The following is a 27716-nucleotide window of genomic DNA, read 5'->3' as shown; positions in this document are numbered from 1 at the left end:
AAAAATGCATTAAAAAATACAATCGCTTTGTAAATTGCTCTCTCAAACCTAATTTCTAAATTAATAGTTATATTTACATTTGGTGCATTTAGATGAAAGGCAGGCACTTAGATCTCAGTATTCCAGGACCTTTTTATTCCTTTAAGTCCTGTTAATAATGCTATTGCTGTTAATGTTTGCTATTAAAATCGCAAACTGTTTTTCGCTTAATAAGTATTAATTTAGCTCTAATGAGGAAACGTTTAAGTTTGTTTATCTAACACTGTTGATAAAAAATTCGAACTTCCCTCGAGACATTCTATGAGATCACCTAAATTGTAATGAACAGTCTCTCAAACAGACATTTGCAATAGTTCCGTACGATGCTTAAGTCACCAGTTCTCTTCATCTCCAGCCCTCTCCAAGGCAAACAGTCCTTGGAAGCTGATTCCGGGCATGTTCACTGTTGAGTAGCACCATATCAATGGAATGGAAGCCAGTTCGGTACACAGCACTGACGCGGTACGTCAAGGCTGAGGCATGCTGATTTTGGTTCTTCACCACAATTTGACGACACGAAGTGGTTTGGACGAGATCGAGAGCACTAGGTATTTTTGGGCTTCGGACTACAAAAGAAAAAAAGAAAAACGTTTAAACCCCTGCAGTACTGGACTCAAATGGAAATAATGTCATATGCAGTCATATAAAGGTCATATGGAAAAGGACGCTTTCATAGTTCACTTGAGCAAGAAATTCGAAACGCTAAATCGTCGCACCCATCCACCCACACTTCTGCCGGGGTTGATCGCCTCTCTTTACTACTGCTACGTTATGCTGGAGCTTTCCGGTCGGGATTACTCTTCCATACTCATTAAAGACTATAGCCAAGGCAGAATAATACACCATATTATAAGCTATCCATGGTTAACATGTATGAAGGCAAGTTATGAACCTCAATATAAACCAGCATCTTTTACTAACAGGCTACTTCAAAGGTTGACTAAATTGTAAAGAACAGGTCTGCACTGGCTGGCTTTGCTGTAGTTGTGTTACAACCAAAAATAGTCAGTGTCAAATCACTCTACACATTTTAACAACGCAAACTTCTATAAAAGGTTCTAAATTGACTACTGATGAATAAAATTGTACCTGAAAAAGTGGTCTAATAAAGTGGTATCCTTCTTCTGCATTTCTTTAAGCATGAATGTTCTCTTCCCCTCACTGAACCCCTTCATATCTTGTAAAATTTCCAAAGGATTCTTCCCTTCTTTGTTGCGCATGTTTTTCCATTTCAGTGGCTTGAAAAGTGGAAACAGGTTCTCGAAGGAATATTTGGAAACGGAAAGAGCACAATGGTGCAGAGCGTTATTTCCATCATCGTCAGCACTTGGAATGGATATATCTTTTCGCCGGCTATTGAAGGTGGGGACTGATCTTACATTTCCACTTTTAATTGCCACTGACAAAGCGGACATTCCTGGAACCAATCCTTCTGGTACTGAGTTGTTTCTGTCAAAGTTAGGTGGCAGCTGACAGTTGAGGTCTACCTTTCTTGTAGTGATGAGGTACTGCATCACATGAGGACTCATGGAAGGCAAGGAGCAGGCTTTTAGGAGAGCAGTGTACCCTTTTTCGTCTGTGGCCTGCAACTGATCGGTGGTAAAACGCGCAAGCTTCCTCTTCACGTACTCCTCCGTAAGATCATTAATTCCTGATTGTTCGTTGCCTTTTTTACTGCTCCCCGGCAGATTCCTGTATTCCCTCCAAAGATCAACGATACTCTTTGTGACGTCGTTGGTTCCTTCCATATATCCAGGATTTCCATTTCTTGCATTTCGTTTTCTTGCTGACGTCCCTTGTTCTTCGCTCATAATGCTCACATTGCAGTCATTGTCAGCTTCTTCGAATTCTTCTTCATTAGAATCAGAAGAATCCATCTTCTCGAATGCAATCTCTTCGTCTTCATCCACCGAATCTACGGGAATTGTTTTAGTGCGCACGATTGCTCTATTCTTGTGTGCGAATCCACCCGCGACGACCGCAGATTTCTTTCTTTCAGTACCTTTTGCGTCAGCGTTGGTTCCTTTCGTACAGCCAGGATTTTCAGTTCGCAGATTTCGTTCTCTTGCCGAGCTCAGAAGATCTTCGCTTGGGATGCTAACATCGCCGCAATTGTCAAGTTTCTCATATTCCTCATCGTTAGAATCAGAAAGATCCATTTTCTTCAAATCCATCTCTTTTTCATCATCATCAAATGAATCCAGAGAAATTATTCTTGTGGTGTCGACTTCTCTATTCTTTTGTTTGATTTTACCCACCACGGCCGCAGTTTTCTTTCTTTTTACGATAAGTTTTGTTCCATCGCTGGTTCCTCCCGTACATCCAGGATTTTCATTTCGGACATCTTGCTCTCTTTCTGAGCTGACATGATCTTCACTTAGGATGCTATTATCGTAGTCAACTTCCTCATATTCTTCTTCATTACAATCATAAAGATCCATTTTCTCTAAATCCATATCTTCGTCTCCATCAAAAGAATCCACAGAAATAATTTTAATGTTGTCGACTTCTTTATTCTTTTGTTTGAATTCACCCGCGACAGCTGGAGTTTTCTTTATTTTGACGATACGTTTTGTGTCACCGTCGTTTTCTTCTGTACATCCAGGAGTTTCATTTCGCGCATCTCGTTTTCTTGCCGAGCTCAAATGATCTTCGTTCGGGCTGCCTAAATCGCAGCCATTGTCAACTTCCTCACACTCTTCGTCATTAGAATCAGAAAGATCCATTTCCTCTAACACCATCTCGTCGTCCTCATCAAAAGAATCCAAACAAATTATTTTAGTGTTGTAGACATTTTTGCTCCCATGTTTGAATTCACCTGCCATGGCCTCAGGTTCCTGTCTTTTTCCTCGTGATTTTTCAAGTAGTTTAGTCTCGTCATGCGAACTTTTCTGACAGCTTCTCTCTTCTACTATGGTCACATCGTCACTTGTCCCTGGTGATGAGCCTTCGAGTCGTTGACTGTATTTGTCGTTCGTTTTTCTTCGCTTGATTTCAATGCTGTTATCAAGAGATTCTTGAAGGGACCTCTTTACGCATTTCTTTGTGTTACTGATTGACTGTACGTAATGAGACAAGGTACTTTCCTCCTCGTTTGGTTCATTTCCGGACTGCGAAGGACTGTTTTCCACCCTTGTAGTAACGATTTCTTCTTGATCATTCTTATGCTCTTGTGGGAAAGATGCCTTGATCAGAATGTACCTCAAACGATGCCTCTTTGGATCAGCAGCACTATAAATGGCAAACTCAGCGTTTCTGCTTACCATCTCGTCGGTTAAACAAATTCCGTTCTCGGTTCGTATAGTGGCTTTCGTCATTTGAGGCCACTTTTTGACTGCTTCCTTAGCATTTGTGACAAACACAATCTCTTCCTTAGTGTTACAAAATCTTGACTTCAGAAGCACAATGTTGCCAATCAACCGGTTTGTAACACAGTAGGAAAGAATATGAACTGGATTTTCATTGGCAAAATCTTCTTCCGTTCCTTCCTTTGCGTTGACTTGTTGCACTATTCTTGGGGGAAAAGCTTTGTCTCCGATGTCCCCTTGTGATTCATATCCAATGCATCCCTTGAAACACTTCTCAGGACCGTGCATGTTCACAAAGTTTCGAAGGTGCTCCAAGATGATACCTTCTTCCAAATCTTTGGGCAGTTCGCTTGAAAGTGGTCTTTCCTCAAGATTGCTGTCATCGTTCCATTCAAAGATTTTTGGGAGAGCTAGGTTGTTGATCCAATCTTTGTACTGAGCTTTCAGGAAACTGTAACGATTGCACTTTACAACCCAGAGACCAGCTTTATCGCAGTCATCGTTGAAGCGTAGGTCTTCCCAGCAAGGCCATGGACGGTAGAACACGCCTTTTTCCACTGTGCTCTTGACATTCAGCAAAATAGCAGCGTAAACTTGAGTCTTCGAAAATGGATTCACTGCCACTGGAACACTTCTCATAAGACCCAATATTCCGTAGCTCTCATGCTGCTTGTTTCTGAACAACTTGGCGGGACCCGTGTAGCTATACAGTGGAAGCTCTTGAGATTCAAACTCGTGTCTGAAAGGATGGGGCTCATAGCTGCTTTCATCAATTCCTGGTTTTTCCTTTCCTTGTGCTATTTTCCGAAGATGAGTCAGCGGTTTCAGGAAAGAACAGCGCTGCATTTGTATCACACCATTCTCGTCTCTTACAACTCTTCCTTCAGTTGCAGATGGGTCACCAGTGCTGAATACTGCTTCGGACATTGCGACCACATTGTCATCGATCATAAAGATGCATTCTTGATTTAGGGCAAATGCCATCTTCTGAATAAACAGTCTGGCATAACCCACCCCTCCTTGACTTGGCTTAAGGTCACAGTTAGGCAGCGTATCTGGCAATTGGACAATGGCAAGCACCTTTCCCCAAGTTAATCTGTAAGCCTTGAACTTTTCACTGCGAACAACGGCGATTTGTACATAATCGTGGACGTGTCTGTTCTCTTGCATCACGTGGTGGTAATTCAAGGTGCACTTGCGAGGATCATTTCTGTGTGAGGCGTGAAATATCCAATATGGCGAAGGAGGAGCACTCAGCTCTTTAACAGCCTCTCCTGTTGATCTTGTGTTTTTTAGCTGTTCCAGCAAATGCTCAAAGGATGGGCGGCCTTCTGGGACTGAACATACAACATTGACTGGTGTATCATCGATGTTAACTTCAAAGGTTTCCAGAACTGGTTCTTTTCCTTGGAGTAGTCTTCCACATTCGGAACATGTTTCAAAATGATACCAATGCCAAGCTCGTACACCACCTGTGCATTCTCGCGCCTGATACTGGTGACTGGACTTAGTCAGCTTTTGCCCTGACATAAGAATGTAAGGACTTTCCTCCATGTCATGAGTGTAGAAGCAGCCTCCAATTGAGTACTTTCCCGATGCCACTGGTTTTTCGTTCAGGCTTGGAGAATTTTGGATTGTCTTCCAATAAGGAAATTGCCAGTCTTGCTTCTCCTCCATCTCACTGACAAGGAGTTCTTCGGACAAGTGGCACTCTTTGTCGAAGTAAAAGATGCCTTCGTCAAATGCAGGTGCCGAGGAAAGAGAAGCCTTTTCCTTTCCAAGAATGTCGAGTCGCAATTCTCTTATGAGGCAAAGGTACGTTCCCGTCTTGCCAATCTGGGGTTCGGCTTGCAGAAGGATTCTGTTGGGGTGCGTCTGTACGTTTTGATAATCAAAGCTATCCGTGTGAGCTTCATGGTCTAGCCAACGTAGCGACGACCACGTCTGATCCTTTTTTCTGCTGCTTTTTGCCATATACCGGTCAGCTTTGTTACAAGCAATCGCGCTCATTGAAGGAGACGTTTCCAATGACTTTTGAAGTGTCTTGAACAGCGCCCGCCCAACAAGTACGTAAGGACTCTCATTGGCAGAAGACTTTGAATAACGACACATTCTTCCAAGCTCTTGAATGACTGTTGAAAGATACAATGACGAGAATTCCCTAAATTCCGAATTACTGTCATTGTTGAGTCGAAGGTCAAGGCAATCAAAGCTTTTGGGAAATGTGTCTCCCATGCGACCTTTCTCAACCAGGATAAGGACACACGCCAGATTTTCAAGGTCTTCATACTGCGTTATCAACTTGTGGACATGATGACATTTTGAACACTTCTTGCGGCCTTCTTCTAGGCGTAACGTCTTGCAAGAGCAATCAAAGTTATCATGGCAGTTTCCTGTCTGAAGCTTGCGAAAGAAAGGGCTTGATGATTTCATGAAGTGGTTCTCGATCTGAATGCCACCATAGTCTTTGATGACTTCGAAGCGTTCTTCAAAGCAAGACTCTGTTCGTGCCAATCGTAGAGTAAAGTAAAATTGATCTGCGGTTTTCCCGCTTTTGGCTCGTACAATTTTCATTTTGCCCATGTTTCCAATGCCACTCTGGATCAAATTTTCAACTAAAGAACTCGTTTCGCCTTTTTGGACAATACTTTTCCAGTAGTCAACCAGCACTTGGCAGTTGTTATCTTGCAACTTCTGTTTCATCTCTTCAAAAACATTGCTTGAGCGTGGGTTTTCCTTGACTTTTTGTTGGAACTTCTGCTGATCAAGGTGCATTAAACAGGTGACAAATGATGAAGTAAGGTCTTCCTCGACTTCTTTTATGTCCTCCTCATCTTTAGTTGAATTTCGTTTCCGTAATTTTTTCAATTCCTTCAGCTTGTTTTCGAAATCGTGTGTCGCTTTCTCAGAAAGTTCCTTGCGGACAAACTCAAAAGCTTCTGCTTCAATGTACTTTTTCGGGTTTGTTGTTTCGTTCCTGAGTTTCCCGACAAAGGAATCGAGTTTTCTGTGGAATTCAGCAACAGGTGATTCGTCAATGCTAGCAGTTAGTGCTCTTCGTATCTTCCCATTACTATCATATACGCTAGCATGGAGAATGTGGTAGCAGTACTCTGCACAAAGTAAGGCATCGATTGGAAATGAAGGAGAATCTTTATCGCTTTTGGCTTTATCGGTTTTAGATTTTTTCATCTGCCTCTTGGCCCGGTCGACGATTTCTTGGAAACATTTGTCCTCTCTGATCTTTTGGTCGTTGCGGTCGGAATTGTTGATGGTGCTCAGGTAGAAGTTCAAACTCATATACTGTTGCCCAACAATGCCGACTTCCACTGGCCCAGACTGTTCCATGTAGAACTCGAAGGCCACTCTAGCGAGTTTATGCTTTGGTTTCATGATGCAGACACCACACTTTCTTTCAATATTGGCGGATTGTAAAGTGACACATTCGTGTTCATCAACGGCAATGAAGTGATCTGGGTTTTTGCAGGAAGAAAATGCGAGAATTCCAACACCAAAATCCAACTTAACTTCAAATGTAGTTGGCTGTAGAGGATCAGCTTTGGCTATCAGATTTCCGTGTTCATCCGCAGTTATCGTCAAAGGCTTCGCTAGATCTTGTCCGTTTGTTGCCATCACTTTCAGAATCACAATACCACGGCTGCCTTGTACGATGAAATCAGTTGCTTCGCTTTCGCTAGATGTGACACCCACCGTGCCGTCTATAGACGAAACGCGGAGGTATTGGTATCGGGCATCTGGCAAGTTTAAAGTTGATTTGAGCTTCATCCGCATCCCGCCTTCAAAATTCTTCAGTTCAACTTCTGACCAGTGGACAACGTGAAGTTCTACTTCCTTCGAGTTCTTACGAACACGTTCTTCTAAGTCAGGCTCTCTTTCTAGCACCACAAGATCACCTTCTTCGTAGTCCCTTTGGGTGGTAGACACCTTTTCATTTAGAATGGCGCATGGAACGACAGGAAGACGGGAGTTCTGTGTGAGAAGATTAAAAGGTGTTGCAGAGATTTGAACTACGATCACATTTTTGGGAGAGTTTCCTTTGCACCATTCATTAATGAAGAGATTATGAGCAGAAGATTTCTGCCCTCCATCTTTCGTGATTCCCCAATGACATTCGTCTGCAATTACGACGAAAAGAGTGTCAGGCCTTTCCCGGACACTTCGTTTAAGTTTCTCAAAGTGATCATCCGTTTCAAGGCTGCGAATATACATGAACATTCTTTTCTTTGTGTCCGAATCATCCCGTGACTTCAGTTCTTCTTTCGACAATACACCGGCATCGGGATGGCGTATCCTCTTCTCTGTCTGATCGCTGAGCATCCTGTACCTGGCTGTGTACACTACGAACTCAACATCATTGAAAACATCGCTCAGGCTAGTAATCTTGTGGTAATGGTCCATAATCGTGTCAATTCGTTTCTTTAGGATAGCTGCCATCTCTATTTGCGAAGGAAAATAACAAGGCTTTTCAGGATTAGCTCGTACTTCTTCGTCAATCTCTTCTTCTTCGTCTGACTGGTATTTGTCATCCACAAAAGCATCGAGACCTTCTTCGATTTCCTCATCTGCATCTGACTCTGCGTCAGCAGTAAGGTTGATGGATGCTATAAGCTGATTAATTTTTCTTCGTAGTTTTCCAGAGGGGTCTATTTCGTCGGTGATTCGAACGTCGACACTCTTGATGTCTCCCTGTGATGGGAAAAGGAGAACGAAGTCCCCAAGGCTTGTTTCGTGTGAACAGGTTTCGCGTACCTTCGAGCAAGTCTCTTCGCTTCCAAACCATTTGACACGTTTTTTGTTCCACCTTCGTAACTCGTCCCATAATGATGAAAACGTATCGAAGATTTCAATGAATCTATCTGTGTCCGGATCGGAGATTGTGTCCACGATCTCGGTTAGGATATCAATTAGAAGAGTATCTGGGATTTGCCAATATAACACTTTATCGTCTTCCAGTGGAAGAGCGCAAACCGTATCTGCAGAGCTGGAAAAATGGACCACAACCTCATCCGGAGTCTCATCCGGTATGACCTGGCCTGCAATTTGTTGAATTTGTGATGATAAGACAGCGATTTGAAAATACTTCTGAATATTGCAAAATAAATCAGTTTTTAACTAGCCATCTACCAACGGAGTACAGCAGAAAGCGGTTAATACTGACATGTCAGTGGAGTCAGGATAACTGAGATATTTTGCAAGTAGTTGCTGCCTCTGTCCCTAATTCCTTTCCACCTACTTACACTATGATCTGTTTTGGTAGTCCGCAAGCAAAGCGCGCGATCGCACGCAAAACTAGAGAATGAGAATATCTTGCGCATACTGCAGTGGTGTACACTAAATTTTAGGTATACATTCCCAATTTGAAAGATAATGCATTCAACAAGTTGCTATTTTTCTTCAATTAAAACTGATATTGAACGGTTTGGTTGTGATCTTCGCTGAATTTAGAAACTGAAGGGAACTGTCATCATTTCTCACACGCAGTTCTTTTTGTAAATACTGGGGCTTTAACATGAGATGTTACATCTTAATAAAAGTGTTTTACCTTGGTTAGACATTTTCTTTCCTTTGCTGATGAATCTCCGCTAAGAATCGAACAGTCCTAGAAACCAAAGAGAAACGTTTTACCAGATGGCAACACCTACAAGTACACACAGCCGTAACCATTATGTCTATGCTATAATATATTCAAACGATGTTAATAAATGAGCGAAGGTAACACGTAAGTGATGAAATGTTTGATGTTTGAGTTCAGCGAGAAGCACACACAGCCTTCGATGGTATTTTTGAGACAACCAAAAAAAGTTGTTTCGCAGGAGAAGTTTTCGTATCCTTTCCTTTTATCAAACATGGCGAACTTTATTTTAGAAAATGCTTAACAGAACGTTCTTTTCTTTGCGTTCGAAATTTCCTTTCATTAGTACTTTACGGGATCGAATGATACCGTATTTTCTCAATTAAACGCCCCCAGCGTTTATTTCAAACTTGGTTCTGTGGATCCGGCGTTTATTTGAATGGTGCAGTATATTTGAGCAAAATATTCATTAAACAAGGGTTTTTAGTCATTATTTGAGACATGAATGTATCTTGCCATCATACCTAAAGCATATTACACCTCAAATAAATGCCTAAAAGGCTTACTGATCACTCTACCTTGGAGACCCGGCGTTTATTCGGGGCCCGGCGTTTAATCGAGAAAATACGGTAAGTTGCTTGTTGCGGCATTTGACAAACAATACTCAGTAGAATAATGTTAAAGTTTCAAAGTAACCAACAATACTGGATTCAGCGTAAAAGGGAAGACATGAGGTAGGGTTGCGTCTAGAAAACAGTCTCAAGTTTGTTTTGAGCCTCAATTTTTCCTTAGGTGGGATTCCGTCAAAATGCATAAACCGGAGGCGACATCCGAAAATATGTCTTGGTAGAAGTCTTAGTGAATGACTGATGAGTGGTTCCTTTTACAAAGAATTTAAAATGATCGGTTTTTCTGTCGTGAGGTCGTCGTTTAGTTTCATAATACGAAATGTCAAATGTTGTTTTTAATTAGCGGGGTGTGAAATTTGGTTAAACGTTTGCTGGCTGAGTCAAAATTAGCTAAAGAAGGATTTGATTTTGAGTAGCTGTGCTGTCCTCCCAGGGCTGTCCTTTGTGTAAGAATTGCGGGTAAACTTTGATTGTGGATGAGAGTCATATGGATATCGGTGTAATCGACAGCTTATTGACAGCTAAAATGTATGGACTTACCACTATTCAACCGACTCTTTCAAAGCCGTAATCTAATACTAATAGAGGTTTTACTCTATTGCTATCCTTGCTAGCAAATGGAGGTTCAGACAATTTTTATCCTTAAGAACAGACAGAAACTTTACATCAGCAAATGATTATTTGTTGGCGGTCATTATGGTCCTTGAAAAATTGGGTGGTTCGATGTCAATCAAGTGACTGTAGTCCGATATGACATTTGGATCAACATCATACGATTAACATTTTCCCATCTGCTTGGTCGAGCTTTTTATGCAAATTTATACTTGACCGTTGCGGTCGACGCTAAGGTATTAAATTTTTAGATGGAATTCTTTGTATTTTGGACGTATTTGGTATCTCACAGCCTAAACAACCTTCATCCATGCCATAACTTCAAAAAGAAATTGAGAAAGATTAAGGGCGAAAGGAAACAAAATTTTGCGATACAAAGTCAGAACGACAGTGGCATTCGCAATCATGAGACATTGGTCAAACAGAAATATAAATACAACAAGAATAAGTTTCAAAAATCGTTGTTTTCCGAATTATATACGAGCCTTTATATCTAAGAAAAATGAAAATCGGTTCGAAGAATCGCTTGTTAAATTGAAGTGTTCGACTAAAGGAAAGGAAACAACTTCTTGGTTCGAGTTGTCGAGAACTACGAGAAATTAAGAGCACATATGCACAAATTTCAAACAAAAATGAAAATTCTTGGCAAGAGCCCTGTAATGGATTTCGCTCATTCTCTTACCATGGGTAGGACTTAATATAAAATAAATCACAGTATACTTTGTTTGGATAAATATCGATTTGTTTTCGAGAAAATCGATAATTCTAAAATCCAGCAAAATTGACGCTTTCGGAGCTCAAAATTTATGCCGAGTTTGTTAGCTTCGCGTCGAAAAATAAAGCACTCTGGAAGAAAAATACCTATTTAATATCGAAGAATAACATCAAATTAGTACGTCGAAAGCAATTTCTGCTCTTAAAGTCCTTTTATTTACAAAATATAATTAAGTTTATTCGACACACTTTTGATTTAATTCAAAATAGGTCAAACTTATCGCTTTATTTAAGTATGAGCGAAGCGAAATAAATGGCCGAAAATTTGGTGTTAGACAGATAAATGATTGTTCTTTTCGATACTAAAAGGATTTCCTGGAGAAATGATTTAGTGCGATGCTTTCAGATCTCAAAGTTGCTTAAAATTCGTTAATTTAACCGACCGTGACATTGTTGATCTTATCAACATTATGTAAACATTCCACGCAAAGGTTAATTTTCCCCATGTGAACTTCAACTGAGTAAAATAAAAACATAGACTTGCTTACCGTGGTGTTCGCTGATATGTTGTAAATCCTGTTTTCCTCATTTACGACAAAACCTAAGCCCTCGGCGAAGCTGTTATCCAATTTTCTTGACGCGCCATTTGTAACTGATTTCCACGTCTTGAAGTGACAGTTCTTTTCCATGCATTCTTGAAAACAGTCCTGAGTCTTAAACTGATCAGTGTAAACAGGAATACGAAGTACTTTGCTTTAAATCAACTTAAAGCTTAGCAGCAGTGGTAGATAAATCGATACGGCCGGCGAATCTTCGTTTCGAAAACCGCCATTTGAGATTTGTCGGCCCTTTGTCCTGCGGTATGCAGATAATTAATTCACACTTGAGTAACTTCCGGCACATGAAATCGACAACCACCGTGACCAGAAAGCACCCTGCTTTTTGGTGATTGGTTGAGGCACTATTTTTATCATTTTAACATAAGCTCTCAATGAAAAACTTTTGGGCTGAGAGAGTTGTTAAATGGTTGCATGAAAGCGCTTTTAACTTCCGGGTCGAAAGTTCTTCTGTTGCGTTGCTTCGCTTTGCTGCATATTTTTTATCCAGTTCTTACCCTTGTTCAAATTATTGATTAGGCTAAGGCAAAACAGTTGTAGAGTCAACTCTCCCTTATTGAAGATCTCTATAAGACGGACACCTGGTGTTAGTCCTGTCCTTGCCGTTTTTTCAGTCATTTTTATACTCTAACCAGCTAGGCTACGTTTACACGGGAGCGGACCGGAGCCGTTCCGAACTGGACCGGACCGGATCGGCCTCTGTTTACACGGAAGCGTTTGGCACCGATCCATGTGTTTACACAGGACGGTTCTGGAACCGGTCCGGAACGGTTCCATAACTTGACCTGCAAAATAGCAGGTCCAGTTTTGGTTCCGTCCCGCACCGGTTCCAGAACGGCCCCGTGTAAACAGAAGGCCTATCCTATCCGTGTAATTAGAAGGCATATCCTATCCGAAAATCGGACCGAAACGTTCCGGACAGTAGCAGTGGTTGATAAATCGATTCGGCCGGCAAATCTTCTTTTCGAAAACTGAGATTTGTCGGCCCTTTGTCATGCGGTGTGCAGATAATGTATTTCACACTTGCGTAACTTCCGGCACATGAAATCGACAACCGCCGTGACCAGATCCCAGATAGCACCCTGCGTTTTGGTATAGTATTGGTTGAGGCACCATATTATTGCTATATTAATATAAGCTCTAAATGAAAAACTTTTGGGCTGAACATGTAATTAAGTTTCACTTTAGGTAGCTACCGTTTGTGAAAGTTGCTAAATAGTTGCATGACAGCGCTTTTAACTCCCGGGTCTAAGGTTCTTCTGTTGCGTTGCTTCGCTTTATAGTTTTTTTTTGTTCTTACCTTTGTCCAAGTTCTTGATTAGGTCAAGGCAAAACAGGTGAAAGCAAAATCTAAGATGTTATCGTTGGATCCGTCTTCCGTGAATGTTAAAAAATATGACCATGTATATATTCTGTTGGGGTCCGGCGTAAACAAGGGAAGGTGCCCCCCGCCAGAGCTTGCGGGGAGGGGCAAGCGCCTCGCCGTCAGGGAACCCAAATGTTTTAAAAATATCATAGTCATTATATAAATATTTTGTTTTTAAACCTGTTTTCCGGTGTGTTTTTGCCGTTGATTTGGAAGCTATTAGGGGAAAACGGTTTAAGTTTCAAATATTATCCGCAGTCTATTCCTTCATAAATAAGACGGTTATAATTATAATACGACTCAAGTTTCCAAACAACAAGAGATATAAAGTAATAACTTTATAATCACCTTAATTCTCAATTCAATAGGCGAACTTTATTAGGAAGGAGTTGTCGAAGCTGGGGTATTCCCAAAAACGGCTCTGTGCCGTCCAATGAGGTCGTGGTTTTGGGTTCTAGAACGGGATTTTCAATATCAGACGATATCTAGAACGAGATATGGTATTTTGAACACACAAAAGTTCCAAAATATCAGCAGCCAAAACGGGGTGACTTGTTTCTAGAACGCGGTATCTTTTGAATGCAAGTTCTTTCTAACTGAATACCAGAGGCCCTTCCAATTACGCTGGTAAAAAGGGAATGTTATGCTTCTAACAATGCTTGTTTTTTGTCCGATATAATGCTCAACTGTAATTATGCTCATTTTTTTTAATAATGCTACTTTGGTATAAATGCTTTGTTGTACTTTGCAGAAATAAATACAAAATATGGCATCACGTCAGAAGTCCATAACAAACTTCTGATTACGTGTACTTTTCTTCACCTAGCTTAATCTAATGAAGTGAAAAGCACCCTTTCCTTAATTTTTACACCAATAATTTTTTATACAGTCATAAATGTTCAGCGTTTTATTATAAATTGTTTACCGTGACTGGTATTACAACTGCATATACATGATATATGGCCCCTTTTTTCCCCACCCCTTCCCCACCTTTCCTTCCCGCTTTTATTTCGCCCAATCCTCCACAGGAGAAAGAAGGAGAGCTTGTTTACAGGCTAGACTACACAGCGGAATATATATTTTTAACTGACATTCACGGGAGACGGATCCAACGACGCCATCTAAGGCTTTGTGTACAGCCAACTCTCTCTGAAACGGGTACCTTCGGGACCGGCTCCAACTCAGTTCGTCTAAAAGAGATCTCCGTCTTATAGGGATTTTAAGGTCGTTTCAAATTTTCCACTGAAGAAGGGACAAGAATTTGAACAAGGGTAAGAACTGGATAAAAAATATGAAACAAAGCGAAGCAACGCAACAGAAGAACTTTCCACCCGGATTTCATGCAACCATTAACAACTCTCTCGAACGGTGGCTAACTGAAGTGAAACTTTATTACAAGTTCAGCCCAAAAGTTCTTCATTGAGAGCTTATGTTAAAATGATAAAAATAGTGCCTCGACCAATATTTCGAAAAGGAGGGTGCTATCTGGTCACGGTGGTTGTCGATTTCATGTGCCGGAAGTTACTCAAGTGTGAATTAATTATCTGCATACCGCAGGACAAAGGGCCGACAAATCTCAAATGGCGGTTTTCGAAACGAAGATTCGCCGGCCGTATCGATTTATCTACCACTGCTGCTAAGCTTTAAGTTGATTTAAAGCAAAGTACTTCGTATTCCTGTTTACACTGATCAGTTAAGACTCAGGACTGTTTTCAAGAAAGCATGGAAAAGAACTGTCACTTCAATACGTGGAAATCAGTTACAAATGGCGCGTCAAGAAAATTGGATAACAGCTTCGCCGAGGGCTTAGGTTTTGTCGTAAATGAGGAAAACAGGATTTACAACATATCAGCGAACACCACGGTAAGCAAGTCTATGTTTTTATTTTACTCAGTTGAAGTTCACATGGGGAAAATTAACCTTTGCGTGGAATGTTAACATAATGTTGATAAGATCAACAATGTCACGGTCGGTTAAATTAACGAATTTTAAGCAACTTTGAGATCTGAAAGCATCGCACTAAATCATTTCTCCAGGAAATCCTTTTAGTATCGAAAAGAACAATCATTTATCTGTCTAACACCAAATTTTCGGCCATTTATTTCGCTTCGCTCATACTTAAATAAAGCGATAAGTTTGACCTATTTTGAATTAAATCAAAAGTGTGTCGAATAAACTTAATTATATTTTGTAAATAAAAGGACTTTAAGAGCAGAAATTGCTTTCGACGTACTAATTTGATGTTATTCTTCGATATTAAATAGGTACTTTTCTTCCAGAGTGCTTTTTTTTTCGACGCGAAGGTAACAAACTCGGCATAAATTTTGAGCTCCGAAAGCGTCAATTTTGCTGGATTTTAGAATTATCGATTTTCTCGAAAACAAATCGATATTTATCCAAACAAAGTATACTGTGATTTATTTTATATTAAGGCCTACCCATGGTAAGAGTATGAGCGAAATCCATTTAAGGACTCTTACCGACATATGTTTGACCGTAGGAAACCTGTGCTCTTAAGGGTTCGAGAAATCGGTATAACTCGAGCCAAAACAACGAATACTGCAATCTTAACCCTGATCCCTCGAGCTACCCTGTTTCTCGAACCGATTTTCGTTTTCCTTGGAGCTCAAGAAATCGGGATTCTACTATATAGCAGTTCCTCTGATTCTTTAATTGTACAGATAATACCTTGAATCGCTCGAGATTCGACGTTTTGATCGCTAAATAGATTCCTCTTGTTTCCGTTCAAAACTTCCGTTCCATGACTGCCCCAGGACCAGAGACGCTCGGCTGCAAACTAACCAGAAAATCAAATTAATTTTGCTCAACAATATTAACTACATGTAACTACAACCACTTACTACAAAGCCAAAACTTACTTAACTGCCGCCGCTTGGATTTCTGTTTGTGTACACGAAGGTCAGCAAAACAACTGAAAATATCCGCTACGAAGAGCATCAGGAGTTATTTATTGCTCACACATAACGGGCAGCATAAGCATTTACTGACTGATCAGGTATGCTGGATTCTGTCTGCAAAATGCAAAAAAAAAACTCGGTCGTTTGGTGGTTTCCTGACGGATCCACTTGGAAAACACAGCAAAAAGGAATCGAGAGGGTAACAAGATAGCTTACGGTCACTCCACCAGACTTGTTGTCGAACAACCGTTTGAAATTCGAACTGCTTTAAGTGACCCTCTCAATTCTAAGAATTTGAGATCAACGTTCCGCATTTTCTCGGAAAACTAAGTGTTCATTTAGCGTGACCTTGCATATATAACACAGGCCTGTCAATCATTTATCGATATTTTTAGCCATAAGTATGGGAACACATTATTTATGCGTCTAAAACGGAAAATATAGACGGCAAACTGATCCTGACGGCTAAAGCGGTCAAAAATAAACAAAGTGGATAAAAAGAAAAAAACTAGAATATATAGAAAAAACTTTGCCCTATATTTCGGTTTGCAAAACAAACCTTCTTCAGGGGCTGGGCGGAGAAAAAAAATGATGAGAAAAATGAAAGGATCGTTACAAATAGAAAAATTTAAAATAAAATACTAAACAATGATTGGTTCTAACAAGTGTCAATGACGTGTTTCGTCACGTCTGTGGTCTGAGGATGTAAAGTTTTTGCCTTGTTAATTAAATGGGCTTCACGAGCCTTCCTGACTGAGTCTCGTTTGCTGCGTATAAGTTCAAGCGGGATGAGGTGAACGTCGTTTATGGAATGGCCGGGTTGGTTGAAATGAATAGATACTGGTGTAGGGTCATCAAGTTCATGGTGGTTGAGAATGGATCTGCGGTGTTGTCCGAAGCGTTCGTTAAGTTGACGTTTGGTCTCCCCAATGTATTGATGGTGGCATTTTTTGCAATCGATTAGATGGATAAGGTTTTTAGAGCGGCAAGATATGCTGTCAGTTATTTTGCGTGTCTCGTTGGTGTTGAAGAAAGTGTAGTTAGTTTGGCCTTCTTGAAGAAATGAACAAGTGAGTCTATATTTTCCGTTTTAACTAAGTTACTGATCCAGGTCTTCAATAGATCCGGCACCACTCATCGGTTTGTCGCTGTGATATTGCAGTATCTTATTATATTTATGCGTCTACAGGGACATTGTACAGGGCGATAGTTGCTTACGCCATTGTTTACATTCGACCTAACCAATATTAAAATAAAACATGGGAAATTTAGCCGTCATGCCAAGTTTGAAAGGAAACGTGTTGTAACATTAAGCTTCAGGGGTGACGCTTTTCAAAAAGAAATATCAAACATATACACCTTTTCTGAGTTGAAATCGAAATACTCTACGGCCAAAAAGATACAAAATCAATGAAGTGTATGAACTGTCGAAAAAAAAAGGGTTCAAAAGATTTTTAAGCTATGATGTCATTGCTTAATGTCGGCATGCAATGTCAGGATTAACACCTCAACCGAAGAACACTAGGAACTTTGCACAATGGCTTATTCCCTTTTTCAGCCTCGTAGTTAGTTGGCTTGAGGAAAAAATTCGAACCCGGGACCCCCTGCACCCAAAGTGAGAATCATGCCACTAGACCAACACGCCTTACACAAACAATGAATGGCGAAGAAATGTAGATATATTTAGCGGGTACCTATCACTAGAGTAGTCGTACGGAACAAAGCTCCAAAAAGCAGTTGTTTAACTGAGTTTCAATTTGATTGAGGGCGTAAGCCATATGTATCCACAGTAATCCCAATGGGCTTGGGATACCTGTGTTGTGGTGCAAATTGTTTCGTGTTTTTGCACGTGTTACCACCCGTGTTGGATGTTGCGGCAACATGTTGCACAACATTATACTGATGTCTACTTCGCACAATGTATAAAAAATTTGATAACCTAATTCTTGGATTATCAATCTAGCAGTTGTTTCCGTAGTGTAGTGGTTATCACGTCCGCCTCACACGCGGAAGGTCGCAGGTTCGAGTCCTGCCGGAAACATTTTTGTATAAATTTGTACTTTTTTGGGATAGAAAAGAAAATTCGAACAGTTCAACGCTTCGCAATAATTTTTACAGTCGAGGGTCGAAGAAAATTGAGTTCCTTATTGACTACAGGCGGCCAAGGGAGGAGCGAGGTAACTTAGCTTATTATGAATCAGTTTTACCAAGAGTGTTTTTACTACTCCTATAATTTTGGCAGCAGAATAAACCAGTCATGTATTCAAAACTCAGATGAGAGATTAAACCTGGTTCTTTCATGGAATATTACACCAACGCTATACTAAGCTATTAAAAATAAATGGAAATGGAAAAAAAACATGTCTTACTGATGCGTGTTTTAGCGCAGAAAAAAGGACAAGGACAAAAAAGTACGTCAAGAAAGGCACCGATGGGATTTGAACCCATGACCTCCTGTTTACTAGACAGGCGCTCTAACCAACTGAGCTACGGCGCCCTGATAAAAGACTTTCCATGAATTACCAACTTTATACATCTACTGTAAGATACTCCGAACAATCGAGATCACAGAAAGGTATGTCCTTCATAAAACTGCCCTAAATCGTCTTTTCTATCCTACTTGCACTTTTTATGCGATGACGTCATCGCTTAATGCTGGCATGTGATGGGGGATGTCAGGATTACACTCTCAACCGAAGAGCACTGGGAACTAGGCATATTGGCTCATTCTCTTTGAGATCCACTATATTGCTTTTGGTAAGGGAGAGCCGTTCTTTGTTTTCGGATGTTATGGTTATTTATGGTTTATTTTTGATAAAGTAAAATACTCACTCCTTTCAACGCTTGAAAGTTTGTTATGTAGTTCAATTGGATTTAAAAAATACAATCATATTCTTACAAAGGAGCTGACAAACAGTCCCCTATCATGTCAGTCCCCGTGTCACGTAATTAGTTACGTCAGACGGAGGCAAAAAGGACTCCTTTTTGCCCCAACCCCTGTTAAGCTGTTATAATAATAATAATAATAATAATAATAATAATAATAATAATAATAATAATAAATAATAATAATAATAATAATAACTTTATTTAATGAGGGTTACACATTACAGTTAAAAACTGAAAAACCTGTGGCCCTCCCCTAGTTGTTGCTGTTGAGGTTTTTTCAATTGCTAGCAGGTACAAAGATTCAATTTTAAAGTGAGGGAAAAGAATAAACATTCTGTTCTTGTTTTCTATGAGCATGGAATGATACTAGCATTATGCATTAGCCTTAAATGCCGGTGTATTTTAGCGAGCATGCGCATTTTAATGCGCCCGCTCACGAGAAACGCCTGTACTGCAGACTAATAATGAAATGGTTTAAAGAGGTTACTTTACGGGGATTTTCGCAGATTTTTGGTCTAAACTGTTGTGAAATTAGTGGTAGACAACTTAATTTTCTCTGAACATCTTGCGGATAGAAATCAAGCTACAGCTATAAAAATTGATTTTTTTTGGAAGACGCGTGGAAACAACTTGAAAAGTTAAGCCTTGATTTTTCAAGTTAAAATTCATTCCCATCCGAGCCATCCGCAGCCAAAGACGCTCGTTTACAGTTTCAGTGCTCTAATAAAGGAATTTTTTCATAAAAAGACTACTTTTTTAAGTTTCCTGCGACACAAATATAAATTTTAGCTGTTCAGAAAATCTGGTAAAATACGTGTAACAAAGCCCCTTTAATAGTCGCGCGCGTATTGTATCCTCGACAAATTAATTAATTAATTAATTAATTAATTGATAGATCAATTAATTCGTAACCTTTGTGACTTCATCAGCATTAATGGAGCCATCATTGGAAAAGAATGTATACACAAAAGAAGGAATGGGAAATTTCACTGCACTTTTCGTAAAGTACTGAAATGAAAAAATTACAGATCAGTTGTTTTCTGCTATTGATTGGGTTTTCTACTTTTTCTTTTGCTGTTGCTTCGAAAGTCACTTTGAGCTTTTACGGCACGAGGTAAGTTACAAATACTTTGACCGAACTTTTACCAGAGACTGTTTTTTTAGTCTTTTTTGTGTGAAAGTACAAACATGCCAAGGGATTCGCTGCATGGATGTAATGTCAACAGATGGTGCTTGCGAAAACATGTAGACTTGCTCAAAAGTCGATCGTTTGGCTTTAGTTACTTTTAGTGGTGCCACGCTTTATAGAGAAAACAACTGTCTGAATGCACGCGCAAAATGGTGTAAACAAAAGTGATACAGTTATTTATTTTTAAAAAATGCTGTCCTTACTAAATAAAAACTAACCGCAAGCAAACCGAAATAAAACTAACGGCAAGCAAACTAGAGTGAATCTAACCGCAAGCAAACCAGAGTGAAAAAGTCAGTAACGAAAGACAGTGAAACTAACGGCAAGCAAACAGAAGTGAAACTAACAGCAAGCAAACCGAAGTGAAACTAACGGCAAGCAAACCGAAGTGAAACTAACGGCAAGCAAACCGAAGTGAAACTAACGGCAAGCAAACCGAAGTGAAACTAACGGCAAGCAAACTAGAATGAAACTAACCGCAAGCAAACCGAAGTGAAAAGTAACGAAAGACAGTGAAACTAACCGCAAGCAAACCGAATTAAAACTAACGGCAAGCAAACCGAAATGAAACTAACGGCAAGAAAACCGGAGTGAAACTAACCGCAAACAAACTGGAGTAAAACTAACGGCAAGCAAACCGAAGTGAAACTAACGGCAAGCAAACCGAAGTGAAACTAACGGCAAGCAAACCGAAGTGAAACTAACAGCAAGCAAACCGAAGTGAAACTAACGGCAAGCAAACCGAAGTGAAACTAACGGCAAGCAAACCGAAGTGAAACTAACGGCAAGCAAACCGAAATAAAACTAACGGCAAGCAAACCGAAGTGAAACTAACGGCAAGCAAACCGAAGTGAAACTAACAGCAAGCAAACCGAAGTGAAACTAACGGCAAGCAAACCGAAATAAAACTAACGGCAAGCAAACTAGAGTGAATCTAACCGCAAGCAAACCAGAGTGAAAAAGTCAGTAACGAAAGACAGTGAAACTAACGGCAAGCAAACAGAAGTGAAACTAACAGCAAGCAAACCGAAGTGAAACTAACGGCAAGCAAACCGAAGTGAAACTAACGGCAAGCAAACCGAAGTGAAACTAACGGCAAGCAAACCGAAGTGAAACTAACGGCAAGCAAACCGAAGTGAAACTAACAGCAAGCAAACCGAAGTGAAACTAACGGCAAGCAAACCGAAGTGAAACTAACGGCAAGCATACCGAAGTGGAACTAATCGCAAGCAAACAGAAGTGAAACTAACCGCAAGCATACCGAAGTGGAACTAATCGCAAGCAAACCAAAGTGGAACTAATCGCAAGCAAACCGAAGTGGAACTAACCGCAAGCATACCGAAGTGGAACTAACAGCACGCAAACCGAAGTGGAACTAGCCGCACGCAAACCGAAGTTCAACTAATCGCACGCAAACCGAAGTGGAACTAACCGCAAGCACACTGGATCTAGTGGAACAAACCGCAAACACACAAGATTGAAACATTTTTATCGCTTTTAGGTTTCAGTGGACACGCAATAAAATTCGTCATTTTGTGCGTGCATTTAGACAGTTTTCCCTACAGAGTGCGGCACCACTACAAATAACTAAAGCCGATCGTTTTGAATTTAAGAAAGAGTTTTTCGCAGTCTGTAAGTCTAAGCACAGCACATGACTTACTGAGGCGAAGCTCGAGAATTTTATCCAGAACGGAACGTTGTTTATGTTAGCGCAGCGCACTAGGCAAAAATGGATCTTATTTTCGAAGCGCGCGTCGAAATGGCTAGGAAACGAACACAGTGACACGCGTCTCCGTTTTTTGTTTTGGTTCGCTCGTTTAACACACAAATCATGCGCTTTCTCGGCCTGATTTACAAGCGACCGGAGTGCAAAAACGGTATGTTAGATTTCAATGCAGCACCACGTAAAATTTGATGTTATTTAAAACTTTTTTTTAGAAAACAAAAATGGAGACAACATTGGCCGATGGCGTGAATAGTAGGAATTAGATATTTCCCACTGTTTTCTATAAATCACTGATAGAACACTCTCGCGCGCTCGTTGTGCTTGAAAGGAGAACTTATTCGCGATTTATGGCTTTAAAATACATAAAATTGCAGGTTCTGGACTGGATCCTTAGGGTGGCTTCTAAAACAATTAGACTACTTCCCGCCAGCGGGAACTCGGGATTTCAAGTGACGGGGATGATCGAATGGGTGCAAAATACAAGATCCCAAAAAAATCCCTTAGGCTTCCAACAAAACCCCAAAAAACCCTGGACCGAAAATCTACCCCCCAAAAAATCCCATGCCGAATTTCTGATCCTTAATTTTCCAGAAAGGGGAAATGATATAACACAAAGAAATATTTGAAATTGAACGCTCGTGTTTGTTTATTCATCATATCATCTGATTTTATCTTTCCCTGCCCCCTCTTAACTTCCCCAAAAATACTTGTCAGGGAAGATGAGAGATGTTGTCTTACATGCTCCTGGTCTTACTAATTTATTATGAAAATTGCTACTTTTAAAAAAAAAAGCTATGTTGTTTAATGTAATGGGAAGACGTAACGAGAATAAAAAAAAGACTTTCATCTACGGGATGTTGTCTCCAAAAATTCTCAGATCGAATAAACATTATAGAAAAATATAGCTATTGGTTAAGAGATGTAGAAATCTGATCTTGGAATGAAAGTGTAATTATTTTTCTGTTTTATTTTCTTGCAGAGAGAAAGAAAACAATGAGCCTCTTCTGCTTAAAAGTAATGCTAAGATAGCTGTCAAGTGCGAATGGTCTTTGGCGAAGAATTACTCTGGAAAAGATCTCTGGAAAAATACTCTGAAAAAATACTCTGGAAAAGTAGATATTTACTCTGTAAGCTATGACGGATTCCAAAAATGTAACGCTACCGAGGGAAAGCGGCTTGTCTCCTTAAAATGTGGCTTAAACCATCACAACAATACAAAAACTTTGGATTTTGTTAGGAGGGAAGGCGAGACGTATTTCTTAATCGGTGAGTCAAAAATTGTTGAAAACAATTATAATCGATTTATTAAGCTTTATTTCCGTTTAGAAACGCGACCATTTCGAAAAAGTGGTGAGTGTAATCGTGTAGGAGTGGAGAGAGGAGGGGGGGGGGAGGGGGATAATAAGGAAATTTTAAGAGTGTGGCTTTACATAGAAAAGGTTGCTAACTATAGCTACAACACTCGCACGACTTGGTTTTAAACCCCAAGATGGGCAAAATCGGAAGTTCCTTTTATAAAACGTGCAAACGGCTGTCAGTTGCAGAATGAAAATGATGCTTCCCTCTCTTCCTTATCAGAGAAATCTAACAAACCACTTTTAACCCTTCAAGGTACTTTTGGTGTAAAAACCCGCGCCAAAAAATCGCACGAGAAAACATTTTCTGACGAAGCGATTGCTCTCGCTTTCAGGGGGTTAAGTGGGGTTTTTCTGTGTGTAGGCCGGCTTGTTTATAAGAGATTTCACAGAGGGGCACTATCTATCTGGGCATTTTTCCACTTCTGTCCAGGATTGAACGCAAGTATTGTTAAATGAGTACTTCATGTTTGACTGTGTTATTCCATATTTCCATATTACTTCATATTTGACAAATTTAGGTGTGTTTTGGTGAACTTTTATTAATGAGGACACTTTGTGATGGCTGTCATGAGAAACGTGCATCTCATTAGCGTTCAATCCTGGACATATCTGCATTTTTCTCGGACGGGTGCTATGGGCCGATAGTGCCCTCCGCGGACGAACACTCTCGGGTTACGTGATCAATTTAAACCATTTAGAATCGGAGAAAATTTTGTGGTGAACTATAAATTGGAATATGGATTACGTATGCTGAGTTTGATTGCACGGCTCTGCTAGCAATGTTATAAAGTGTTTTGTGCAAGCACAAAAAAGTCAGTTTGGAGAATGCTTTTACGACCCATGTGCTTTTTCTTTGACAGGTTTCGCTCGAAAGAAAAACAATACCCGTAAACGTGTTTTGTATGGTGGGACCTGTGAGTCACTCGCCGGAACCCTCCAAACGAAGCTCATACTTCACTTCTGTGATCCAGCTATCACCTCGAATGGAAAGCCATGTACTATGAAATGTACGTATTGCATATTGTTATACATTTTCTAAATTATCTCGATTTTGAATCCACAATAGCATTTAATTGTGAAGTTATATTACAGATAAGTATATACCACACTTAAGCAATAGACCACACTTTCTAGGGCTTTAATGGTGTAATAAAACCACGCGGGGTTTTGGGAGAACACGAGAAAAGATCACGAGCCGTCAGGCGAGTGATTTACTTTTAGATTCCATTTTGATGTAATGTATATGAAATGATTCATATATGAACTGCGGATGTATATGAAAGTGATAAATGATCATCGCAGTGAATTTCCAATTTAAGCAATTGGGCTTCAACGGGATTCGAACCCGTGACCTCCGCGATACCGGTGCGATGCTCTACCATATTTTCCCGTGAGAGGAGTGAAATGATGTAATGTATATGAAATAATTCATATATGAAAGTGATAAATGAAAATTAAATGATAAATGGAAATTCACTGCGATGATCACTTTCAGATTCCATTTTGCCGTGCGTCTGTTAGTTATAAATCACAGATGACGTCATAATGTGGTATGAACAAAAGAAGTGGCCCGCGAGCCGCTAGGTGAGTGGGTCACTGATGTTCATACCACACTTGGACGTCTTCTGTGATCTATAACTGAACAGACCCACGGCAAAATGGAATCTATTTGTTTTATATAATAACACAAGACTTCTGCATACTTCAGTGTGAGCAATGCCGCCGTAAAGATGAGCTACGTTGTTTTGATTTCACTAACACGAAGCACTCTTAATCCGATTAAATAAACATAAAAATGGTCAATTAAAAGTCAATGAAAAAACTAACCTTTATTCCGATTTGGAAAGTTGTTCAAATCTGTAAGCATGAACCAAAGCGTTCAACCGCAATTCTTTTGTTTCCCGTGGCGTCGTCCAACTGTACAACATCGGTCAAACTTTCATACAGATTTCGGATAATTTCTCGAATAATTCACTGCCTTCTTCAAGCTTGTTTCGCCCAGTTAAATGCTTCGAAAGGTGAACGATGCTTGGCGTATTGTTTCTCACTGAAGATTTGTAATTTAGCTGAACGTTTTTGCTTTGTTGTGGCCCTACAAGTTTGAAAAACTTTGCCGACAATTCTGATTTGGACTATGAACTTTGATCACGCGCGTGAGTCACACCACCGCGTGACGTCATCTATGTGTCTGTACTCTAATAGATTATAAGTAAGAACCAATTAAAATGCGCGTAGAATCCAGGTTACTATATAAAAGCTTTTCGATAGCCTGCGTAGCAAGTGTTGTAGTTTCGAGCGCGCGTATGGGAAACGCGAAAGGAGAGAGGGGGCCACGCGCTAAAAAACGTAAACAGACGCCTGCTGCGCAGGCTAGCTTTTCGAGTGTTCCCCCAACATCCCAAGTAGTTTTATCACGCCAGTAAAGCCTTAGAAAGTGTAATCTATTGCTTTTATGAAATAACTATAGAAAACGTCCTTCAAAGAAATAGGAATCTATTTTATTTTCGTGATCAAATGTCTTATTCTCAACAAGTTCATCGGATGACGCGATAAACCAATCACAGCGGCTGAAAGAATAAAACACAGGTTCAGCAAAACACACAAAATTCACGAATCGACGCGACAAAAAACGTTTAAAAGTTCTCTTAAAGCTATAAAAGTCATAAAAAAGGAAAAGGAAAAACACAAACTGTCACGGTATAAAATGTATTTAACGATTTTAAAGTTCTTTTACGTGGAAATCTAGCAAATTGTGGCCGAGGTCATTCACCGCGAAAGTAAAAGCGGGTAAAAGAAACACGATAACTTTGTAAGTTTACAAACTTCACAGACTGATGAAGGTTTTGAGAATAATGGTTAGTTCCACAAACACTGCTTTAGAAATTTGTTATGAATTTATTTATTCCGTATTCTTTTGTTTTCGCCGAATAACAGACTTGGGAAAAAGCACTGAAAGCACGCAAAACTGAAGATATAACTCAAGCGCGTACAAGAACTCAGCGTGTCTGCCATCAAAATAATTCAAGTTCATCGCCACCAATTTGATCAGTTTTAATTCCTTTCAAATAACATTTCCGAGTTAATGTTGAATGGAACGATATCCATGTTTATAATATTTTTCCAGTCCACTGAAAGCGGACCTGTTTATTGTGTTCCTTCTCATATGTTTGTCTCCGTGTTTTCGTTTTTTTTTTAGTTGCTTTGCTCAACTGTGTTGGGCGGGAAAATTCAATCTTGTGATCCACCCTCAGTAAAAATTTCATAATGATCATTTACGAGAATCAGATATCCTCCGTTTTAACCATCAGATAGACCAAAAGAATACATTGAACTAACTTTAATTCTTCGGCCATGCCTGGACAGATGCGGGACTTTCCCAGTACAATAGTACATAGGTTTTTGTCCAATCAGAGCGCGCGTAGTGTCTGAGTTATTTTATAAAAGTGAATAGTGCTATTCGCCCGCGCTGATTGGTTAACTCGGGGGTGACTAGCAAAGTACTATTCACCTACGAGCAGCTTAAGAGAAACACTAAAACTGCCTTCGCGCGTCGCTTTGTTTTTGTCCGTTAGTTATTCAACTTGTGTGGTATACTTCTAAAACAATTCGCGGCTCGGTAAATATCCACCACTATTCACCTCCACTTCGACGAATAATTGTTAATTAACGAGTTTATTGTCTACATGAGCCTTTCTTATACAAGAATCAATCTGCAAGGAAAACACACACACACACACACACACACACACACGCACACACACACACACACACACACAAAGAAAGAAAAGAACACAACTTTCCAAATACCGCTCTTAAGCGGCAACGGGTTCAGAGCTGCATGATTGAAAAATCAAAATTAAAATTGAGAAATACTGCTAGTGCTTCTTGTATATAATGAAATAAGTATATTATTCGGTTTTCGTGCGTGGAGAAAGACCAATTCGAGGCAATGAAAACATGGCTTTGTATAACTAAAAATAACACGCAAACTGCGGCGATGAACATTACAGAAAAACGCATTGTTATAAAAAATAGACTTTTACTTGACGTTTTATATACTTGAACATACATCTTCAGAAGCTAAAGGTAACCGTTAAAATGAAGGTACAACTAAATTTAAATTCGAAAAACAATAGGATTGTCAGATGACAAAAAACAGATGATGAAAACATAATAATAATAATAATAATAATAATAATAATAATAATAATAATAATAATAATAATAATAATAATAATAATAGTATTAAATAAGATTTAAATAGCATCGAATTTATAATAATAATAATAATAATAATAATAATAATAATAAAGTAAAATACAATGAAATAACGATTTGCACAAAACAAATTGTGCGAACTAGTAAGATTAAGTTTTCGTGGCTGGTTTTAAATCTGTTAACAATTTGTTTTGTGCAAATTGTTATTTCATTGTATTTTATTTTATTTCATTATTACTTTTTTACCAGCATTTCGTGGTTGGACGTTGTTGTTTTGTCGCATGAAAAGCGCAGGTAGCCATAGAAATCATTACGCATTAGGCATCATTCAGGTTATTTAATGTAAACGTACCTTGCACCACACGGAAATTCGGGTTACAGCAAGGCGCCCAAATGTGTGACCACTTTTAATTTATTCACATTCTTTCGTGCAGATTTAATCCAATCAGAAGTCAACTGCAAGCTATCCACGACTTTTGATTGGATTAAATCTGCACGAAAGAATGTGAATAAATTAAAAGTGGTCACACATTCGGGCGC

At 39.7% G+C, this 27716-nt stretch overlaps 2 protein-coding genes and 2 non-coding genes across 13 annotated transcripts in view; 2 read left to right on the top strand and 2 right to left on the bottom strand.

Annotated features, from left to right (window-relative positions):
- Positions 1–280: 280 nt before the first annotated feature.
- On the bottom strand, positions 281–16139 carry LOC144650728 (uncharacterized). Of its 2 annotated transcripts, none has more exons than XM_078510470.1 (6): positions 16013–16139; positions 15754–15910; positions 15567–15675; positions 8911–8967; positions 1129–8401; positions 281–605 (listed from the first exon to the last, which is right to left on the bottom strand). In XM_078510470.1, the coding sequence occupies exons 4-6, from the start codon at positions 8921–8923 to the stop codon at positions 584–586; spliced, it is 7308 nt and encodes a 2435-aa protein (XP_078366596.1). In that variant the 5' UTR covers positions 8924–8967; positions 15567–15675; positions 15754–15910; positions 16013–16139; the 3' UTR covers positions 281–583. The 2 variants fall into 2 exon arrangements, with proteins under 2 accessions (XP_078366596.1, XP_078366595.1); XM_078510469.1 differs by having other exon boundaries at positions 15758–15910.
- Positions 16140–17764: 1625 nt separating this feature from the next.
- On the top strand, positions 17765–17837 carry Trnav-cac (transfer RNA valine (anticodon CAC)). The gene has a single exon. It is a non-coding gene; the product is annotated as a tRNA-Val (tRNA).
- A 382-nt stretch (positions 17838–18219) lies between these two features.
- Trnat-agu (transfer RNA threonine (anticodon AGU)) lies at positions 18220–18293 on the bottom strand. Its single transcript has one exon. It is a non-coding gene; the product is annotated as a tRNA-Thr (tRNA).
- Positions 18294–19616: 1323 nt separating this feature from the next.
- The window catches only part of LOC144650739 (agrin-like), a 43879-nt gene continuing 35779 nt past the window's right edge, over positions 19617–27716 (top strand). For 6 of the 9 annotated variants that reach the window (XM_078510481.1, XM_078510487.1, XM_078510482.1 and 3 more), the window contains exons 1-3: positions 19617–19799; positions 22580–22866; positions 23819–23965. In XM_078510481.1, the coding sequence (XP_078366607.1) occupies positions 19699–19799; positions 22580–22866; positions 23819–23965 (535 nt within the window). In that variant the 5' untranslated portion in view covers positions 19617–19698. Of the gene's footprint in view, positions 19800–22579; positions 22867–23818; positions 23966–27716 lie in introns of those variants that run through there. The other 3 variants (XM_078510484.1, XM_078510479.1, XM_078510488.1) reach the window with 2 other exon arrangements.

Source organism: Oculina patagonica, chromosome 4 (genome assembly GCF_052425735.1).
Source record: "Oculina patagonica isolate OP01 chromosome 4, crgOcupat, whole genome shotgun sequence".
Taxonomy (NCBI): Eukaryota; Metazoa; Cnidaria; class Anthozoa; order Scleractinia; family Oculinidae; genus Oculina; species Oculina patagonica.
Note: the sequence above shows the minus strand (reverse complement) of the source record. Positions and strands in the feature narration are given on the sequence as shown.

Coding starts and splice junctions, on each gene's coding strand:
- LOC144650728 (XM_078510470.1), bottom strand. Junction 606..1,128: donor TTATTAGACCACTTTTTCAG/GTACAATTTTAT, acceptor TTTCTTTTGTAG/TCCGAAGCCCAAAAATACCT.